At 46.0% G+C, this 18764-nt stretch overlaps 1 protein-coding gene across 1 annotated transcript in view; it reads right to left on the bottom strand.

Annotated features, from left to right (window-relative positions):
• LOC130165409 (zinc finger protein GLI2-like) overlaps nt 1–18764 on the bottom strand; it is a 64363-nt gene that overhangs the window by 17740 nt on the left and 27859 nt on the right. The window contains exons 3-5 of the mRNA XM_056370666.1: nt 12584–12689; nt 3938–4140; nt 1360–1542 (exon numbers count right to left, since the gene is read on the bottom strand). Of these exons, the coding sequence (XP_056226641.1) occupies nt 1360–1542; nt 3938–4140; nt 12584–12689 (492 nt within the window). The remainder of the gene's footprint in view (nt 1–1359; nt 1543–3937; nt 4141–12583; nt 12690–18764) is intronic.

Genomic DNA, 18764 nt, shown 5'->3' with positions numbered 1-18764 from the left:
GAACACGTGGTCGTAGCCATAGAATTTTCTTTTTGTCATCAGACAAACTGGGTCATGTGACGTCTGATCTCCTCGAAGGCTGCGTGAAAAACGCTCCACGCTCGAGCTCCAGCAAAAAAAGTTTCCATCTGGGTCTTTCTCCTGAGCTGCTACTCCAGTCTTTTGTTTCATGAAGGAATCAAAATGATTGGTTGACAGACAGGTCTGCAGGAACATTGGGTCTAAATCTTAGTTGCCTCCAGCCAACATTTTACTGGAAATACAGGTCTGTGAAAATAACTGAGGACAGAAGCCACTGCAGGATAACAGGTAAAATAACGGTCTGCAGCGTGTGTTCACTTTAAACAAGCTGCACATAAACCTGCAGAAATATCTGAATCCAGATTTCCTCATGTCGATTTATATCTGATATAAATCTCAGAGCGTCACGAGGAGGAAGTGTCACTTTACTGGAGGAGCAGAGAAGTGCGGCGGCGGCGGCTCAGACAGATGACGTTCCTCTCGATGGCGTTCCCCTCCACCATCAGTCTCCTCTCAGACATCGCTACCCTTTTAAGGTGCAGAGCAAAGCGCCGGATCAAAGTAGGCATTCATTACATTAAATGTACCTGCTGCGACCCCGTGTGCCCCGCGACGGCGTGCGCTGGAAATGTCACAGCGGCACAATAAGTCCTCCATGTTTATGGAAAAGTGCTGGCGGAGGCTCGGCGGGGAGAAATACTGCGCAGTGCGCCGCCGGCACCTGAAGGCCCTCGGCCGTTTGAAGTTGTTTGACATGAAAAATGTATACAAGGCTTTTTTATTTATACGCCTCTCCTGTGATCTTTGTTTCATCATCCACCTGGACTCCACGCTCTGATAGGAATTTCATTCTCCTTAATCAGTGTCAAAGCAGCTGATTGGATAGAGCAGGGCGGGCTGCCGGGACGGCAGACCTTCCTTTAACTGCACAACACGGGCACAAACTCCCGTGTTAGCTCCAGAAAACGGTGGAATTGCCCTTTACTGGTGCATCTGCATGACAAACTGCCCTGACATTCAGCATCAGATACCAGAGGAGGGAGTCTCACTCCTCCGTATCCCCAGTGTCAGCTACAGGAGGTTTCCCTGTAGCAGCAGCATTTAGAAAGGGTTAGGGTTTTTATATGATTAGAAAGAGAATATTGGCTTTGGACTGTCGATCAGCTTATTGTGTTCTGGCAGGAAAATCGAGCAAAGAAAAGAATACTTTTGGTTTTGTCTCGTTTCTTTTTCCATCTTCAAAATAAATGAAAACGTGATTTTAGCTTCACTTTAATGCTGCGTTTATCAGTTTCAAAGTTTCCCAGTGGGAGCATGATTGTTCCCAGAGTTACTCACCGTCGATGGGGGTGATGTAGTCGGACAGGTGGGCCCCCGCCGCGGCCCCGGCCCCCTGCATGAGCAGCTCGCCGTAGGGGCTCCGGTGGTTGGCCATCAGGTGGTAATACTCTGCTGGACTGGCCCCGGCAGGAGGAGGAGGCAGTCCAAACAGACCACGCTCTTTCAAATGCTCATGGGCCACTGTGGGGTTGGGGGTGGGGGGTGGGGGGGCAACAAGGGAAGAAGGGAAGGAATAAAGGGAAGTTAGAAAGGAAGCAAGGATGGAGGAAGGGGGAGAGGGGGTGAATTCCTGGTGCGTCTCGTCTCACACTGAGGAGATCTCTGAATGGGCTGAGGGGCCGGCAGTGAGGGGTCACTGATGTGCAGCGGCCCATGTAGGTGCCCCCCACCCCACCCCCACCTCACAGTCTCAGACACTTTGTATTTTCTTTATTTCACTGAAGATGCTGCAGGAGTAATAATTCTCCCACGTGAAACATTTGGAATAATGAATTAATGTCTGTAAATCTATAACCTGGTTTATCCAACTACGTTTGGCAGCTGTTCTGTGATATAATTAGTGAAATTACAGGCACATTAAGAAGCATCATCATGAGAAAACAGCGTCTTGAATAATGATGGATAATGAAAGAGTAGTTGGAGTCGGTTTTTAAACTCTTTCTCTCTGTCACAAAGATTCTGCAGGAAACTACTTTTATAAATCGAGTAGAAGCAGGAAGTTACATTAAACTTTATTTTTGATTCTTGGGTCCTTCTTCGATATCTTTCATTGAAGGTGTCATGTGGTTCAGAGAGGACTGCTGCACAGTCTCTGCTTCTGACTTCCCTTCTTATGTTCAGGTTTTAATTTAGTGAATTCCCCTCGTGCGTCCGCCTCCCTGTTCACCTGGCCTGCGTCGCTGTCAACATCTGGACACAGTAAAGCACGTTTAAAAGCTTCAGGGCCAATAAGACTGTGATATGAATTTGTTTTCCGCCTCCAGAATCCACCCACCCTCCCCTCCTTCTCTCCCTGACGACGCCGTCCTGCAAACCAAACGCCCCCCTCTGCCCCCTGCCCTCGCCTCCTAAGTGATGTTTCAGACGACATCAGAGCTCCGGACGTAAGAAAGAACAGACGCCGTGCTCGCGCTGACTTCATAGCTGAGGTAGCTGCCCTCACTTCTCACTTCCAGGATCATAGTTCCACCTTAAAAAGGTGTGAATGAGGAGGGAAGAGGCAGATAAAGGCCAGAGCGCTCCTCTCGCAGCACAAACACCAGCAGAGGAATCGCCACAGTGATGAAGCAGCTGATCCCTGAAACAAAACTGCAGCTGATGAGCGGATGGTCTCCTCTCTTACGTGTCGGGCGTTGTGAAGCGTTTGTGGGAAAAAAGAAAGGTCACCTGGAACACATAAAAGCTGACGGCTTCCGTTTTCAAACCCAAGGCCTCGTCTTTCAACAAGCTATTTGCATTCCCTCCACCGCCGACGCGCTCCCCATCCTTTCTCCTTTCGCACGGCTTTATCACGGCCAGATCTCGGGCGCCGGCGCTTATTTAAGTTTAAAAGCATTGCCACATTACCACTGACAGACTGTAAAAGAAGATTTATATCCCGCCCCGCTGCTGCGCTCCAATCTGTTATTGTAATTCAGCGCTGAAGAAAGACTTGTCATCACGTCCTGGCAAATTTGGAGGGGGTGGATAAGTATTCACCAGCGCTGGTTTTTCTTTTATCAATTTCCACAGGTTTTTTTTTAAGGATCCCCTCTCGGTATCAAAGCACCTGGGAGCACAGGTCAAGGTTTCTCCGCTGCGAGGCCAATTCATTTTATAGTGTTTGTATGCAGCAACCAGCAATCACTTTATTCAATTCCCCGCTCCCTGCTGAATATCATGTTTGACTGAGCTCCTCTTAACGTCTCTTTTCCTGCTGAAAAAACACAATAAAGGCTTCTACCGCTGCCTCAGGTCTGTACTCAGGTTTACCTGTGACTCCTCCCACACATTAGGACTTCTCCTGCGCTCATTGTTTCCTTTGAAAGATTCTTAAAGATGTGAAGAGGTTAAAAGATCCGGTATTTTAGAAGAATTATTCAAAGGAGTGATTATCGTTGTCATCATGTGACTTCTCCAAACTCCCGACGTACACAGGTATAAAATAATTATCTCGATGAATCTGTGATGATTACATCTTTCAATGAATTTAGAAAAATGGTGACGAGGGATAAAAGAAATAAAGGATTTTGTTTTTTTTGCTAAATGATGTTAATTTTCTCAAATTTCTTTCTTTTTCTTATGAAATCTGAAATATTTTCACCTGGTCAGCGTTCTGACAATCCTTCCAATGAAACAGTCAGAAAGAAAACTGCCTCTGGTTGAACTGCTCACAGCTCCTGTTACATTGATCTACTTCAGAAGGAAGAAGCGCTGGTCTGCACCGAGTTTACGGGTTCAATTCCACTTGGACTCCGCCATGAGTCTGAATCTCACTTCGATACAGAGACTAATTCCACAGGAACAACACTGAGCTCCGGCTGGATTCAGCTCTAGTTAAAATGATTGGACAACGGGAGCTGATGGAAGAACTTACAGTCGGCTGGGCTCAGTCCTCTGGCTGCTGAGATCATGGACAGGGTGGGGCTGCCGTGCACAGAGCGCAGGTAGTGCTCCATGTGAGGGTTGACGTACGGGTGAGGCGGGCTGAACGGAGAGTCGCCGGTCGCTACGGCAGCAGGCGAGAGGCGGATCAGGGAGATGTCAGAGATGACGGGGCTGCCGGCCAAACCTGCAGGGCTGCAGCAGAGGACAGGACAGACACATTAGTGACAATAATAATTAGTAATAATTAGAAAAACTCTTTTTAAACCAGTGACATCAACCCACTGCTGAGGTGCCTCTGAGCAACACAGTAAATCCCTTTCTGACACTGACTTCTGTTTTTAACTTTGGGATAAAACAAGAAGAAAACAAGGAAAACAAGGAAGAGAATGGGAAAGGCTTTAGAGAAACACCGACCAATCAGCACTCAGCAGCAAAGATGGACACAAAGCTCTGTCCTGATAGAACAAGAGACTAATGCAGCTCAGTGTCACGAGTGTAAAAGTGTCCAGGAGCTGCATTTTCTGCATCACTTAGAACCTGAGCGCCATCAGCATGAGGCACGCTGTGACACGACCACCTGAAGCGCCGTCACACTCGACCAACTCCTCCGGCGAGCGTCTTGAGTAATCCATCTGCAAACCCGATCCTCTGAGCCTCCAGCTCGGTGTGCACACAGACGGCGTTGAGAGTGAGATCACGTCTAACACGGTTCCTCTATCCGGCTTTTGATCTGGGACAGTCAGAGGAAGGGGTGAGATCTGGGTCACGGAGACGAGTAGACGGGGAGGGAGGAAGTGCTGTTTGGCGAGTAACCACCTTCTCTAGATTACACTTCTATCCACGGGGCATGGTCGGTGTCGTTTAACGGCGTTAGCTCATCTGGAGAGAAAAGATCCTGCGGGGTCGACGGAGGGACGTCTGTGGTTTCTGGAAGATGAGCTTGATTGAAGAAGAAACACTGACACTTTCCTGGAAGAGCATCTGTAATAATTGTGTTACTCTGTGACATCACAAAAACATCTGCGTTTAAAACAAGATTTAATTAGATAGATATCATTTCTCTGGTTTGATTTAGTATTAACACTTCCCTTCGAGTCCCTCCTGGATCCTACATTTCCCACGATACATCTCAACAGCGTCTTTCTTCAGACCCTCCAGGACCCGTAAAGTTTTTCTGTCTCTTTGTTCCTAACACAGTCTTTGTGTTCATGTTGTTAAGTTATTTTAGTTTGATGTATTGACAGTGTTGTAATGTTTTTATAAAACACAACTCGACTTCATCAGACTGATTACGACCAGGAGCCAGATGCTTGAAGTCTGAGGGTTCACACTTAAACTCACACCATGAGACTCATTTCTTCTTCCACAGTAAATCAATAGACCTGCTCTGTTTTTATATCTGTGTCTGTATCAGTATCAGACTCATCAGGAAAGGAGAATCCTTTCACTGATGGGGTCACATGAGGTTCTCCAACAGTCGCAGAGCAGGCGTCATTAAACACACATACATGTGTAGCACCTGTACTTCATCACATGAAGCCGCAGGACTTACAGGTCGGATGTACCAAACATTTCTTTGAACTAAAAACTGGAAAATTGAATCATAGTTGTTTCACATTTTTAAATCTTGTGAGTTTTTAACAGATTTCAGTTGTTAAAAAGTCACAGAACCTCAAAATGTGATTGAAACGTTAATGTGTTTGAAGTGAAGTCAGGTTTCAGATCTTGGTGTTGGCCGTTCCTCAGTGTTTACCAAATCATTTCTCTCCTAAAAATACACTCTCCGTCTCCATCATCCAACATCCAACAAAAGCTTTATTAGCCCGCGGCCGGATGGTTGGATTGCATCACGAGTGAGGCAATGTTTTTCTTTCTCTCCGTGCAGAAGATAAAGATCTGATTTTCCTCCTAAAAAGATAATAACCCCCTCCGTCTGTTTGAATAATTAATGCTCTCATCATGTAACAGCCAGCAGGTGAGCGCTGTCTGTCTTTGAATCCAGTCTATGAGGGTTTGTTTACTGTGATAACAAGCTCCAACAATCAGTCTGGATCACATGAAGAATATAAATACGTCTGTCTTTACGTCCAGTCTGCAAACCTTTGTTCCATGCAGCAGAGGCGCAGCTCAGAAGTGATCGTGGTCAATGAGTCATGTAATATTCAGATGTTCAGGAAGACGTCTGGCCGTGGGTGAGTTCTCAGGGCGTCTGCGCGGCGCTGAGCGAACACAATGCTCGACTTTCCGAGCGTATCCGGGTCCGGCGCCGGGCGGCAGGCAGGACAGGAGGGAGCCCTAACCCTCCTGGAGAGGAGGAAATGGACCGAACCAACACATTCACCCAGTCAGATACAAAGACGCAGCCCGTCTTCTTTCCTTGATTTACATACTCACACAGCATCGTGCTTCTTGTCCAGGCCGCTCACTGAAGGTCTGATGACCACGACTATCAGCTTTCCTCCATTTTGTTTGTACTTTTAAGTAACTGTTTGTCTGCGACTCTAAAACGATTTGCAGTCAACTTTGCAGACGACATCCGTCTGTTCCTTCAAAAACTCTGGTTAAGGTTTGTTTGATTTACGCACAAAAACGACTTGGTTGTGTTTCAGGAAACATCACGTCTAGGTTAAAATAACGCCTTTGTTAAGATCAGAGGACGTTCTTCATCGTGGTTACAGTAATAACCACGTGGTTGAAGTTTGGGAGCGACTAAAACGATGAAACAAGCAGCTGCTTCCCAGTTACTCCTCCTTCTTATACAGACTTAGTGTCTCTCACAAAATCATCTTACGTCCTCCTTTGCTCCCCTCATGAGTCGTATGACCTCCAGGGGGCGCTGGCACTTAAACTTGTTCTTAAACTTTGGTAGTTCCTTGTTTCAGCGGTCTGTAATGTCAGAATCATTTTCAGGACGTGTCCTGGAGAGGAATCTCTTAGCTCCGCGCAGCAGAGTCTGTTGAACACGTACAAATGTCAGATTCAGTTCAGCTTTTATTTTCCAATTTCTCGCCGGATGTTTCCGGTGAAATGATTAAACAAATCAGAGACGAGCAGCAGCTCTGTTCGTGCAGCTACGAGGGTTTCCGTCCACATTTCCATTAGACTTGGTTTACTGTTGGAAGCTTGAGCTGAGTCTGTTCAGTGAAACACATCGGCCTTCACATTAAGTGTATTTAGTGGTGAGATTTAAAGGGAGTTAATCAGGCATGACGCCTCTCACACCTCCTGGCAGACATGACCTTATCCTCTGTTCTTTTCACTGCTGTTTACGTGTGTTTTTAACGGCGCAGACTGCAGCAGGTGCTCACATGATATCAGCTCCATTAACGAGGTGCATGACTTTATGGCCGCGTTAAAACACATGCTCAGCACCAGATTGAGTCCAGGGTCACAGAGACGTGTGATTAAAATGTAGATGATGTACATGCTCATGTCGTAAGTGAAGCTTTTTCTACCAGAAGATCTGTAAATCTGTTTATTAGGTCAAACCAGCGATCTGCAGCAGTGGTTGTTTCTGTGAGTTTTAAGCTGGTCACATTGAGTCACTGCATCGTTCAGCTCCAGAGGTCAGAGTTCAACATGTGTCATGTTCTCTGTTTACTGGAGCATCATGAGCAGTTACTGAGCTCTCTCTGGCACCAGGTGTTTAATAAGCTCTTCAACTAATGTTTTTTTAATTAGCCATTAATAGGGTCTTTTTTAAATTTTAAAAGCCCAATGTGACGTCGTCTGGCTCCTTATTTTGTCTGAACAAAAGTTAAAAAGCACCAAGTGATTCAGTTTAAATAGAAAAGCTACAAATCTTCACTTTTATCACATGAAATGTTTAAATTTTATGTGATAAATTCCTCAGTGATGAATCGAAAAAGTTCCATCTGAGGAACGTGGATGTGTTTTATTTGCACATGAGAATATGCCTCTACATGCATCTAAAGTGTGTGTGTGTGTGTGTGTGTGTGTACGTGCTGCGACTCTCTTCTCGGCGACACCAGAGATGAATTACAGTGTGACAGTGAGTCTCGTCTCCGGTGTCGGGGCTCAGGGAGCGCTCTGATTTAGATAAATCACGTCGTCCAGTGCACGGCTGAATAAACTCCCACTGTAGGTTTATAAGTCTGCTGCGTGAAGCGGACGCCTCAAACTTAACAGGCAACCCCCCCCCCCCCCCCCCCCCCCCCCCCCCCCCCCCATGCAGAGGAAGAAATGACCTAGATACAAACAAACAGATCACGGTGCTGCAAATCATGGCCTCCTTAAAAAGTCATTTCATCATCTCATCCTCCACTTTGTTCTGTCCTCGCAGCCGGACGACGTTTCTCATCTGACAACTTCCACACTGAAGCTGAAACATGTTTCTGTCTAATGCAGCTGATGGTTCTTCTTCACACGCTGATACTGAAGCAGCAACTGAGAGCAACCAGTGATTCAGCTGATCCAGAGCAGCAGCTGATGGTCTCCAGTCTCTAACCACCAACCATCAACAGAAGAACAAAGAGAACGTCCCGACTCCATCAGCTGATACGGCCCCACATTTCTGCGTAAGGTCTGACCTCAATAAAGAATCCAGATATAAACTTTTTACATCTGCCTGCAAGTTAGCAGCCGTTCAGATTCAGACTAATCTGTTTTCAGAGTGAATAACACAAAGCTGGGCGGTCTTATGTTTCTTCTTCTGAGCCTTGACGACTCCTCCTCCGTGTCATCATTCTGAAACGGGAACACTTGTTGCTGCTGACGGCTCTCTGCCTCTGTCAGGACGGCTGACAGATGGAGTTTACACTAAACACTGAGATTAGACGTGAAGATCAAGACGTCAAACAACACGCAACGAGTAAAATGCTGGACGCCTGGTTTATTTACTATAATGTAGAAACTAGGTGTTTGTCTGTCGGTGATCTACACTTGATGATATGATTAGCATACATGCTACATTACTGTCCTTTCTTTGGGCTGGCTCCATGTGGGTGGAATCCAGTTTAAAGACTTTGTGTTTGTCCTTTATTCCTCAGTGAATTACCACACAGTGATATTACAGCACAGAAAAACTGATCACACGGCCTGGAGGAGGAGGCGGAGGATGAGGATGAGGAGGAGGAGGAGGAAGGGCGGGCCGGCAGCAGGTCCATCGCAGCATGCGGGCAGCAACACTGGGCCGTGTTAAAGCAGGAACTGAACTCTGTGTTGGTTAGAAACATGTTCAGAGTGAAGCTGTGAGTGTTGTGTCTCTCTGTTGACCGTCTCCTCAGGGCAGCTCGTGTTTTACACATTAACAGAAGATCTCTGCGCTACACAAACACTCAGTGTGTTTCAGTGCTTTTGAACTTGACTGCAGGGAGCTGCAGGCCGACGTTAGGGAAACTCACACTGAGGAGATCCCAGTGCTGCGGACAGGAGATCACGCTCTGCCAGATGAGCTTGTGAAGATGTCGTTGGTACGAGTGTCATGAACTGGGGTGGGAGTAGAAACAGAGTGATGATGTGATGTAAAAATGAACTGAAGACAAAGGGAGTCGCCTCAAAAGGAACACACTTCTTTTTAGTTGAATCAATGTCTGATAAATTAACTAGGTTCAGACTCCAGTTAGTTTCTGAAGGAGCATTCACATTCTTCGCTGTGTCTGACTCTGGTTAAGCGAGCGGAGAGACCAGGGGTCGCCACTGTACATGATCACAACTGAAAAATGTTCAGGGGTGTTTTGCCTCTTAAACTACAACTTTCCATTTAATTCTAAAGTCCAGTGGCGCCAGTGCAGAGAGGCCAACACTGGAGGAGGAGGAGTCTTCCCTCGGCCTCCTTCAGTCCAGCGTTTCATCTTCAACTAGAAATGCTCTTTGAGGAAAGTAAAAACTCTGGAAACTCCAGGTATGACTTTTAGAGTCAGGTCTGCCACAGATCTGGTCTCAGCTCCTTCATGTTGGTGGTGTCTGCCCCCCCCCCCCGTTCCCCTTCCTGCCTCGTCCTGCAACTTCCTCGCCTCACTGTCATTTGGCGGCGACGGCGAGGGAAGACAAACCGTCCTCGGTACCCGGTGGAAAACGAGGCTTCCCCTCGGCTGCTTTTTATGACAGGCTTGACAAAATAACCAGCCCTCTCATTACGGTATATGCAAACAATGATAAAGGGGACGGCGCGGAGATGTCATGTTAGACAATCAAGGAGGGGACCTCTGACACGCCGCCACGACTGTATAACAAAGTGCCGCACCAGGCGACAAATGACACCGCACTTAATTTGCTGCGCAATGTTCCTGTAATTAGGTGAATTTGGCACAGGCAGGGGGGAGCGACAGCTAGATCAAGGTCTTGATGAATTAGGGGTCCACTGTCAAGATCAAATCACATTAATCAAGGTGGCCGAGTCCACGGACAGCCGCCCCCCTCCCCTCCCCTCCCCCGCCCTCCACTCTCCCAGCCGGCGTGATGAATAGCCCTGCTGCCGCCAGGCGCGAAGTATGCATCACCATCAAATCTGTGAATTTAAATGTAAGAGTACTATTTGGAGAATTCTATTGACTTTTTTTGTCCCGCTGCCAGTTTTTCTTTTGTGATAAAGTAACTTCAGACCCGGTTGTTCTGATTCAAAGTGTGTCACGGACTCAGCTGCTCCCTCTCACATGTTTTCAGTTTACCTGCCGTCTGCTTCAAAGCAGAGGTACTGATTCAGAAAGTCACTTTTCAATGAGCAGCAATTAAGATAATAATGTACAACAACACTTAGACTGTGAGCAGGAACATTTTCAATCAAATTTATCAACATTCATATTAATGCTCCGTAACACACTCTCCTAACGAGTCTGTGCTTCTGGCTGAATTCAGTCAGTCAACAATCCTCATCAGCAGACGGACCTCGCCCGTCTCCCACATGTTTCATAGAATTTCAAAAATTGATTCTTGACCTCGACAGCAACTGCAGCTGCTGATGAGGATCGTCTGATTTCATCAAAAGCTCCAGAAAAGCTAAGAATTGTGGTAAGATGTACTTTAAACAAGATATATTTTCATTGTGTCCTGAAATGAACTGAAACCAAAAACACACATGCAACAATCGGCATCCCTGTTGTAGTTGCACAAACACTGGTTTGGCTTTTGAACAAAAGCAAGAAAAAGGGGATTTTTCAGTGAACCAACGGCTCCTGATACAAACAACAAATCTGTAGTTGAATTTTGTATAGTGTAGTGTATATAGCACTCTGTTCTTTACAAGCTGAATTTCCCTCAGGAAAATAAATGGGATGGCATCTCTTATTGAAGCCCACAGCAGCCTGGAAGTCGGCCTCACCACCAGCGCTGCAGCGGCACAGGCAGCCTGTGCTGTGACCTCTATACTCGGGGAGTTTAATTACCGCGCTAGCTCGGGGGCAACACGGCCTGCACCACACAGATTAGTCCACACAACAAGCCATTAATGAATATAAAGAGGTGCTGGACGGGGGTTGGATGTATTATGTCATCAGTGATGGATCCGGCCCTGCCGATCGCTGCTAATGGAGCGAGCTGCAGATTGATACCAGCCAACTGGCAGAGACTCATTCATGTTTCAGCCTCTTATTTATCCAGCAACAGAAGTGGGAAGCAACTGGGAACATTTACTCAAGTACTGTCCACAAGTCCTCAGCAGTTTCTGTTTCTACTCCTTCACGTTTCAGGAGGAAATACTTTCCATTGATTTGACCATTTAACCAGCGGATTCCCGGGTTTAATCTGAGAGCCTTCGTATGAAGCCTGAAGCCTCCTCAGCCTCGGACCCTCAGGGGCCCAAAAAGCTTAGTTTTTGCTCATATGATGATTATTGATACAAGATCAGCTGAGAGGATGCCGCTTCATCTTCACCTTCATCGATCCTCCAGTTTAGAGCTCAGTGGTCGCATCAGTCAGAAAAGTGTTTGTAGTGTTACTGTTCATCAGCTCTTTGCTCTTGTTCTCACTTTTGACACCGAATGTTGCAGTCAGAGATCTCTCACCTAAAGCTCCAACAAGCCTCTTCTACCGTTACTGCCCCAGATTTCAAACTGTCTAATCAGGTAAAAACCAGAACCGTCAGGGAGGAGGAATCATTTAGATTTAACAAACTAAAGACTAAAGGAAAGACCTGCAGCAGCAAGTCAAGCTGTACTTCTTACTCCACTGGAAGTGAGTTCACACACGTGTTTCCCGCTCAGCAACATGCCTTGCTCAGTGGCACCTCAGCTGTTGAAGGAGAGGGAGGTTTTTTCACTTTTGCATCCAGCAGCACGACTTCAGAGAGCGAGCTGACTTCTCCGTACATCAGAGAGTCTCAGCCCCGGATGGTTGCACTCGCCCACTTAATCAAACTGTATCGGAAACAAGGGCTGCGGAGGAAATATTCAGAACCAGCATTGATTATTCACTTTGGAAGTCAGCATGTTGTCATCTGCTTTTGATACTGAACTTGGCGAACGCTCAGCTCTCATCAGCGCCCGCGAACATACACTCACAAGCAAATCCTCTGGAGTTAGAAAAAAAGAAAAAGGAAAACAACCTCTGCTGCGGCGCCGTAACTGAAGATGAAGTAACGATTTGCATCAAAAAGATCTGACGACTTTAAGTTGGTTCAACCTGCATCTGACGAGCCTCATGTCGCAATATTTACTCAGCAGAATAAAAGGCCACTTACCCGTGCATGGCGTGCAGAGCGTGAGGCTCGTAGTGGTATCGTCCCTCGTGATGGCGCATGTCAATCGGGATCGGCGTGTGGAAGGTGGGGAACATGTGGTGGGGGGCTGCAAGAACAGAAAAGCAAAGAAGAAGAGAGAGTTAGATGAGGAAGGGAGGGAGGGAGGGAGGGAGAGGAGACTTCAAAAAAAAAAGAGCTTGCCTTTCAAAACAAAAAAAAGAGAAATTTCAAAGCAAAAGGGCTACAATAAAGCAACATGAATTTCAGAGCAAGCTGAGCACTTTCGTGTAAAATATTGGCACTATCACACAAGAGAAGTGGAATAAATAAATAATCAAAGTCATCCTAAGAAATCCTACATCTTGAACATAAAAGATATCCAACCGGGCTTTTGACAAAGACCTGCAGCTAGATGGTCTTTGAACTAGTCGGGATGATGGACTGTGTGGAGGGAAGCCGCGGCCCGACTCAAACCGGGACTGACAGCACAGGGAAAAGCTTTCTTCTGCTCACGCTCTTCCCTCTCCCGTCCAAACAGCCCCCCCCCCCCCCCCCCCCCCCCCCAGTTCACTGGAAACATGAGGGCATGAGTTTGACTGGTTGATTCCTGTCTGCTTTCACTTCAGGATTTAAGTGAAGCTGCTCTCGTTTTGTGTTTTCTAGGTCTGCAGAGACTCAGGTGATGTTCTGACCTTCGCTCGTCTGAGGCAGCAGGTGAGACGCTGATGGCACACCTGCAGTAAACGGACCTCTCACAGTCACAAGCTAGAAACTGAAGTCTTTAGTGTTTTCATTAAACCTTGGAACGCAGGCTTTGTCTTTATGAGCAGTGACAGAGTGTCTGCCCAGTACATTCTGCTGCAGCTGCTTTCCAGTTGTTATGCTAAGCTAAGCTAATCAACTCCTGGCTGTAGTTCTTCACTTAACACACTGACATGACGTCAGTCTTCCTGATCGGCCTCCTAAAATGATTCCTTTAAGTTTTAGTGAGAACGAATCAGAAACACGGTCACAAGTAGATTTCTTTCACCAGTGTGCAGATTCATCCCACCACAGTTGTCTTTGTGATTCGTCCACTTCACATATGTCAAACAAACCTGAGGAGGAAGCAGGTCGTGTGATAAAGGTGCATTTCTGCTTCCACTTTAACCCGTCTCCGTTTAATAGTCGTCTGTTTTAACGAGCTTTGTGTGTTTCATCGTGCATCCTTTTAATGGCCCTTTTTATTTTTCATTAAAGCCCTGTTTTTCTTTCATGGATTCTTCTTGGATCTGGGAAGTTTACCCAAAACATCAGAGCTAATTAGCTGTTGCGATAACACGAAACCACAGAAGATGTCGTGTCTTTATTTTACCACCATATAAATGGAGCCTTTTGGGCTCTTTAACTGACTTTATGGAGTTATGTTTCTTGTTAACATTTTTCTCAGGTTTTTATTTTGGAAAAGCTCCATGAGGGCATTGCCTAACCCCCCCGCCCTCTCTCTCTCTGCATTTCCTTCATCATGTCCTCCCTCGCTCGCCCTTGCTACAGTTTTCAGATCCTGTTAATTGCAACCTGGTGTGTCTCGTCTCCGAGCTGCCGGATCGGAGAAGACAAGAGGAAGAAAAAGATGGAGGGAGAGGTGAGCCAGCTGATATCTGGACTGCATTAAAATTCTTCCTGTGTCTCTCACTCACTCACTCACACACACACACACACACACACACACACACACACACACACACTCTAGCGGGACTCTTGCGGGGTGACCTGGGATTTTCGGAGCGGAGGGGTCAGGGCCACGGATCATTATCTGCTCTCGGCCGAGCGGCGAGCGGGGATAACGGGGCCTCCCGGGGCTCCCAGGGGCCCGGGACCTGAGTGAGTCAGCATTCCAGGTCCATTCCTCTCACTCTGCACCCTGACAGCCTGACGGACAGGCCCGGTCCCCGAACGCCTGCAGAAATAGCCCTTTTTACCTCATTTTCAGTCTGCACAGCGCCACCGAGGCCTGATGGGACGGGGCTGGATTCCTTCAGGCGACCAGCTTGGTCTCAACAGCGGCGTCAGTTTCCCTCATCACGCCGCCGTCTGAGCCGTGTTTAGTTTGGAAGAAGACATGATTCAGAGGCTCTGCTGAGGAAGTCAGCTTCCTGTCGCCAAATAAGGGACAGTGAACATTTTTATGAATCACATCTTGTGGATTCTGGATCCTCATCTTTGTCACTCGCTGCTCATTACTGTGGCGTTTCTGCAAATCCACTTCTTAGATTTATTATTGTGGCTGCTCTGACACCTGATCTGACCAGAGCAGTTTCAACAAACCGCTGCTTTTTCCTGTTTGATTCGTTGATCGAGGCCGGTGTGAAAGCTCAACTGACAACACCTGAAAAAGGTGGATCACCGTCCAGTTGCAGTCGGACTCTGGTGCAGATTGTCTGTGGTGTGAAAGCAAAGCAGAACCACCACAGGATTTTATGCTTCCAGATGTTTTTAGTAAAAAAGGTTGGAGGAGGAACTTATACCTGATATAAATCAGAAATATTATCATCCCAAAGGAAATTTACTAGGCTACAATTTAGGATTATTTTCATCATCAATTAATCTGAATGCTGCCTCTTAATCTTGTAGATATGAACTGTCAAAATAAATGAATTCAATTTAAAGTGAATGACTGAAATGTAAACCAGCAAATTCTCTGCTCAGAAACCAGAAGCAGGAAACTGCTTGAAAACGAATTGATTACCAAGACAACGGTGGTTTCACCGGACAACACGTGACAACACGTGACAACACGTGACAACACGTGACAACAGGTCCAATCTGCAGCAGAGGGAAGTCTGTCTCTATTCTTACATCTACTGATTTCTACATCTCTAACTTTACATCAACCACTATTTCTATCTGTGTCTATCAGTCTCTCTATCTCTGTTTACTTTTATCGTTATATCTATTTTTCAGTCTCTTTCTATATCTCAGTTTCTATTTGTATGTTCTTTAAAATCTCTAAATGTATACCTCTGTATCACTCTCTCTATTTCTGCCACACTCCATTTTTACTCTATTTATTTATCTCTATTTTATTTATCTCTTGATCTCTTTATTCCTATCTCTACTTGTTTCTATCTATTCCTCCCACTGTCTCTATATCTCTTCAATCTGTAGCTGAATCTGTCTTTATCATTCATCTCCATCTGTTTCTATCTCTGTCATTATTTTCATATATCTCTATCTCTGTGTCTCTGTGTTCAACTGTCTTATTTATCTTCATCTGTGTCACTATCTCTCTCTTTCTAATCATCTGTGTCCTTGTCCTTTATCTCTCCTTATTTATCTCTGTTTCTAGCTCTATCTCTTTATCTTGTTTTTTGCCTATATCACTTTCTCTCTTTATTTATTTCTATATAACACCATTAATTCTGTCTTTTTATATCAATCTTTATCTCTATTTCTATTTGTATCTATTTTTCCATTATACCTATCTCTATCCATTTTTTTCTGTCTGTATCTCTATCCTTCCTTCCTTCCTCCCTCCCTCCCTCCCTCCCTCTCTGTGACCAAACTGACTGCCCTCTCTGTCCCAGGCCTCCTCCATTGTAATTGTAGTCTGGTATAATTACCCCGTGTGTGACTCTGTACACTGTGTCGGCTGAGTGGAGCGTCGTAGGGAGGATGTATGTGAGAGAGAGGGAGAGAGAGAGAGAGAGAGAGAGAGAGAGAGCTAAAGGGCCCCATTCAAGGAGCAGCTCGAGTTAATGCACCATTCATAACAGCTGGGGGTGAATTATAAGAGGGGGTCAAGGGGGGGGGACGACAAAGAGCTGCTAAATCTGGGTCACCAAAACATGATGGTTAGAGAGGAGAGGACGACGTCTTTAAATCCTTTGCTTGTGTAAAGGTCATGGTGCAACAGTGCAGCAAAAACACTCAACTGCAAGTAGAAGGCAAAGTTAGAATCGTCTTTTATCTGCAGAGACTCATGAGATAATACCTTCAATTAAAAGAATAAAAGACTGAAACACACTGAGCAAATAAAACAAATACTCACGTCACAAACAGGAACGAAGGAAGGAAAGAAGCAAAGGAGGTTGGAAAAGAGATAAAACAAGGAAAGAACAAATTAAAGACGGAAGGAGAAAATGAGGGAAAGAAGAAAAGAAAAGACAGAAGGTAACTAATGAAATTTTAGAAATGGGAATAAAGACGAGATGGAGCTCTGCCTACGAAACACTCTGAGTGGGACAATGGGAAAGTTAGTTCGCTGTGTATAAATGAGAGAAATGGAGCTTCTCCACCTCAGATCAGATCGTGCACGTGATGTTTTCCTCCTCATTAAATGCAGAGTAACAGAAAGTTCAGTTTGTTTAGCCAGAGAAAACTTGATGAATATCCCTCAACAGTGAGAGTCTGATGTTACAGAGGTTTCTGGCTCAGATTTCTCTACAAGAATGACCCTTCCAGTTTGGACACGTTGGACCTGGAGGAAGTAATTCAGCCAGTCATCGTCACCTTGTCAGGTATCCGGCCCATCATCCAGGCTGAGCTTTCCTCTGAGGCCCCGGGCCCGGGGCCAGGCGGCTCGGCCCCGGTGTCCTGGCCGGGGGATTGACCACGCGGGCTTATTCCATCACCGAGACAGCGCCATTGTTCTGCCGCCACAGGAAGAACAAAAGGCGAGCGCTCATGAGAGTTCAAGAGGCACATTTACCTGATTCACTGGGCCCAGATCCCCCCCGGGGCGTACGCAGCGTCAGGCGGGGCTGCCGAGCACCCGCTTAGGCTCCAGCCATCTATTAGTCTTTGCTTGCTAACATTTGTTTTAGCGTCTGGTGGAGCGCTGCTGTTGGCCGACTACAGTTTTTCAAAGTCACCCCCCCCCCCCCCCCCCCCGTATGCACACAGCAGAAACAGTGTTTTCCTGTTTCACTGCAGCTCGTTTAAAGTTTAGTATGAGCAACATTTAGGCCTGAAACTGTGGCTCCAGTAACAGCGATGGAAGCAGCAGATGTTAGTGATCGTATCAGAGCTCTCCTCAGGAGATGGGAGGCTTCTCAGCTGTGATGGAAGTTGTTTTGGAAAGTAAAAAGAAAAAGATGTTGGACCCAACCTTTGAATTCCAGTGTTAGAAATGTGTGGGGGAGGGGTCCAGACTCTGTTCATTGATCTGACAAGCGCTTTGTTTGAAGTGAACTGACTTCCAAGAGGTTTTGTCTAATCAGTTGTTTGAATTTTTGGAAGCTTATAAGAAGTTGATGTCAAAACAAAATTCAAACCAAACGTCCACTGATTTCAAACTGATTTTCAGCGTTCAATCGTAGTAACTTAACGGCAGAGGTGACTGAGGAAGCCACATGTATGAAATGTAGTATATTTGTCCATGAAGAGAGACCGAATCTTTGTGGACGCTCCCTGACTCAGCAGAATCCACACTAACACAATCTTATATATATATCCAAACCTTTTGTGTTGGTCAACTCTGGATTACTTTCATGGCTTCGACGTTATTTTACATTCCACCTCTGGTCAGTAGTTGTCGGTCTTTCCTGCCTTTCTCGGAGAAACTCTGTGACCTTGAACGTCGGATGAAGAGATCATCAGTCCGACCCCGTCAGCGGTTTACACTGTAACAGCCAGTAAAGAGTCCCAGTTTTCAGTGATAAAAGTATTTACACCAAAAGATGTCAGACCTCTGCAGTGAAATCCTTTCTGTCTTACTCACTCTGTGAGGAGGGGGGGGGGGGGGGGGGGCTTTGAAGATCCTCACAGGAAATTGCAGCAGAAAAAGTTGGATCACGTCCTGAATACACAGACCGCTGCACACAAGCTGTTTGATTGTGACATCTTCACGTGACAACAGTTCTTCTCCGTCTGCTTTAACGAATGCACGAAACAAATGTAAAATGCATCACTTCCTGTTCAGCAGAGGACGTTTCCCAGAAAATAGGAATCAGAGCAGGAGGAGGTGAGTTCAGTTCAATCACCAGTTTCTTCAATCAGAGAGAGAGGAAAACAAACAGGAATCATGTGTCTTACTCAAAGTTTTCACCAGCTGATCACACATCACATCAGCTGGAGTGTCCGTATACTTTTGGCCATGTAGTATATATTTATTATAAAATGTATGAACACTTTTCTCTCTGAGGAATTTAAGAGAAAATTAGGGATTAAGAAGTTTTTGAACTCTCTCTAGTCACCGTGC

The sequence above is a fragment of the Seriola aureovittata genome, chromosome 24 (assembly GCF_021018895.1).
Source record: "Seriola aureovittata isolate HTS-2021-v1 ecotype China chromosome 24, ASM2101889v1, whole genome shotgun sequence".
Taxonomy (NCBI): domain Eukaryota; kingdom Metazoa; phylum Chordata; class Actinopteri; order Carangiformes; family Carangidae; genus Seriola; species Seriola aureovittata.
The sequence above is the reverse complement of the archived record's forward strand: the minus strand, read 5'-3'. Positions and strand labels throughout refer to the sequence as shown.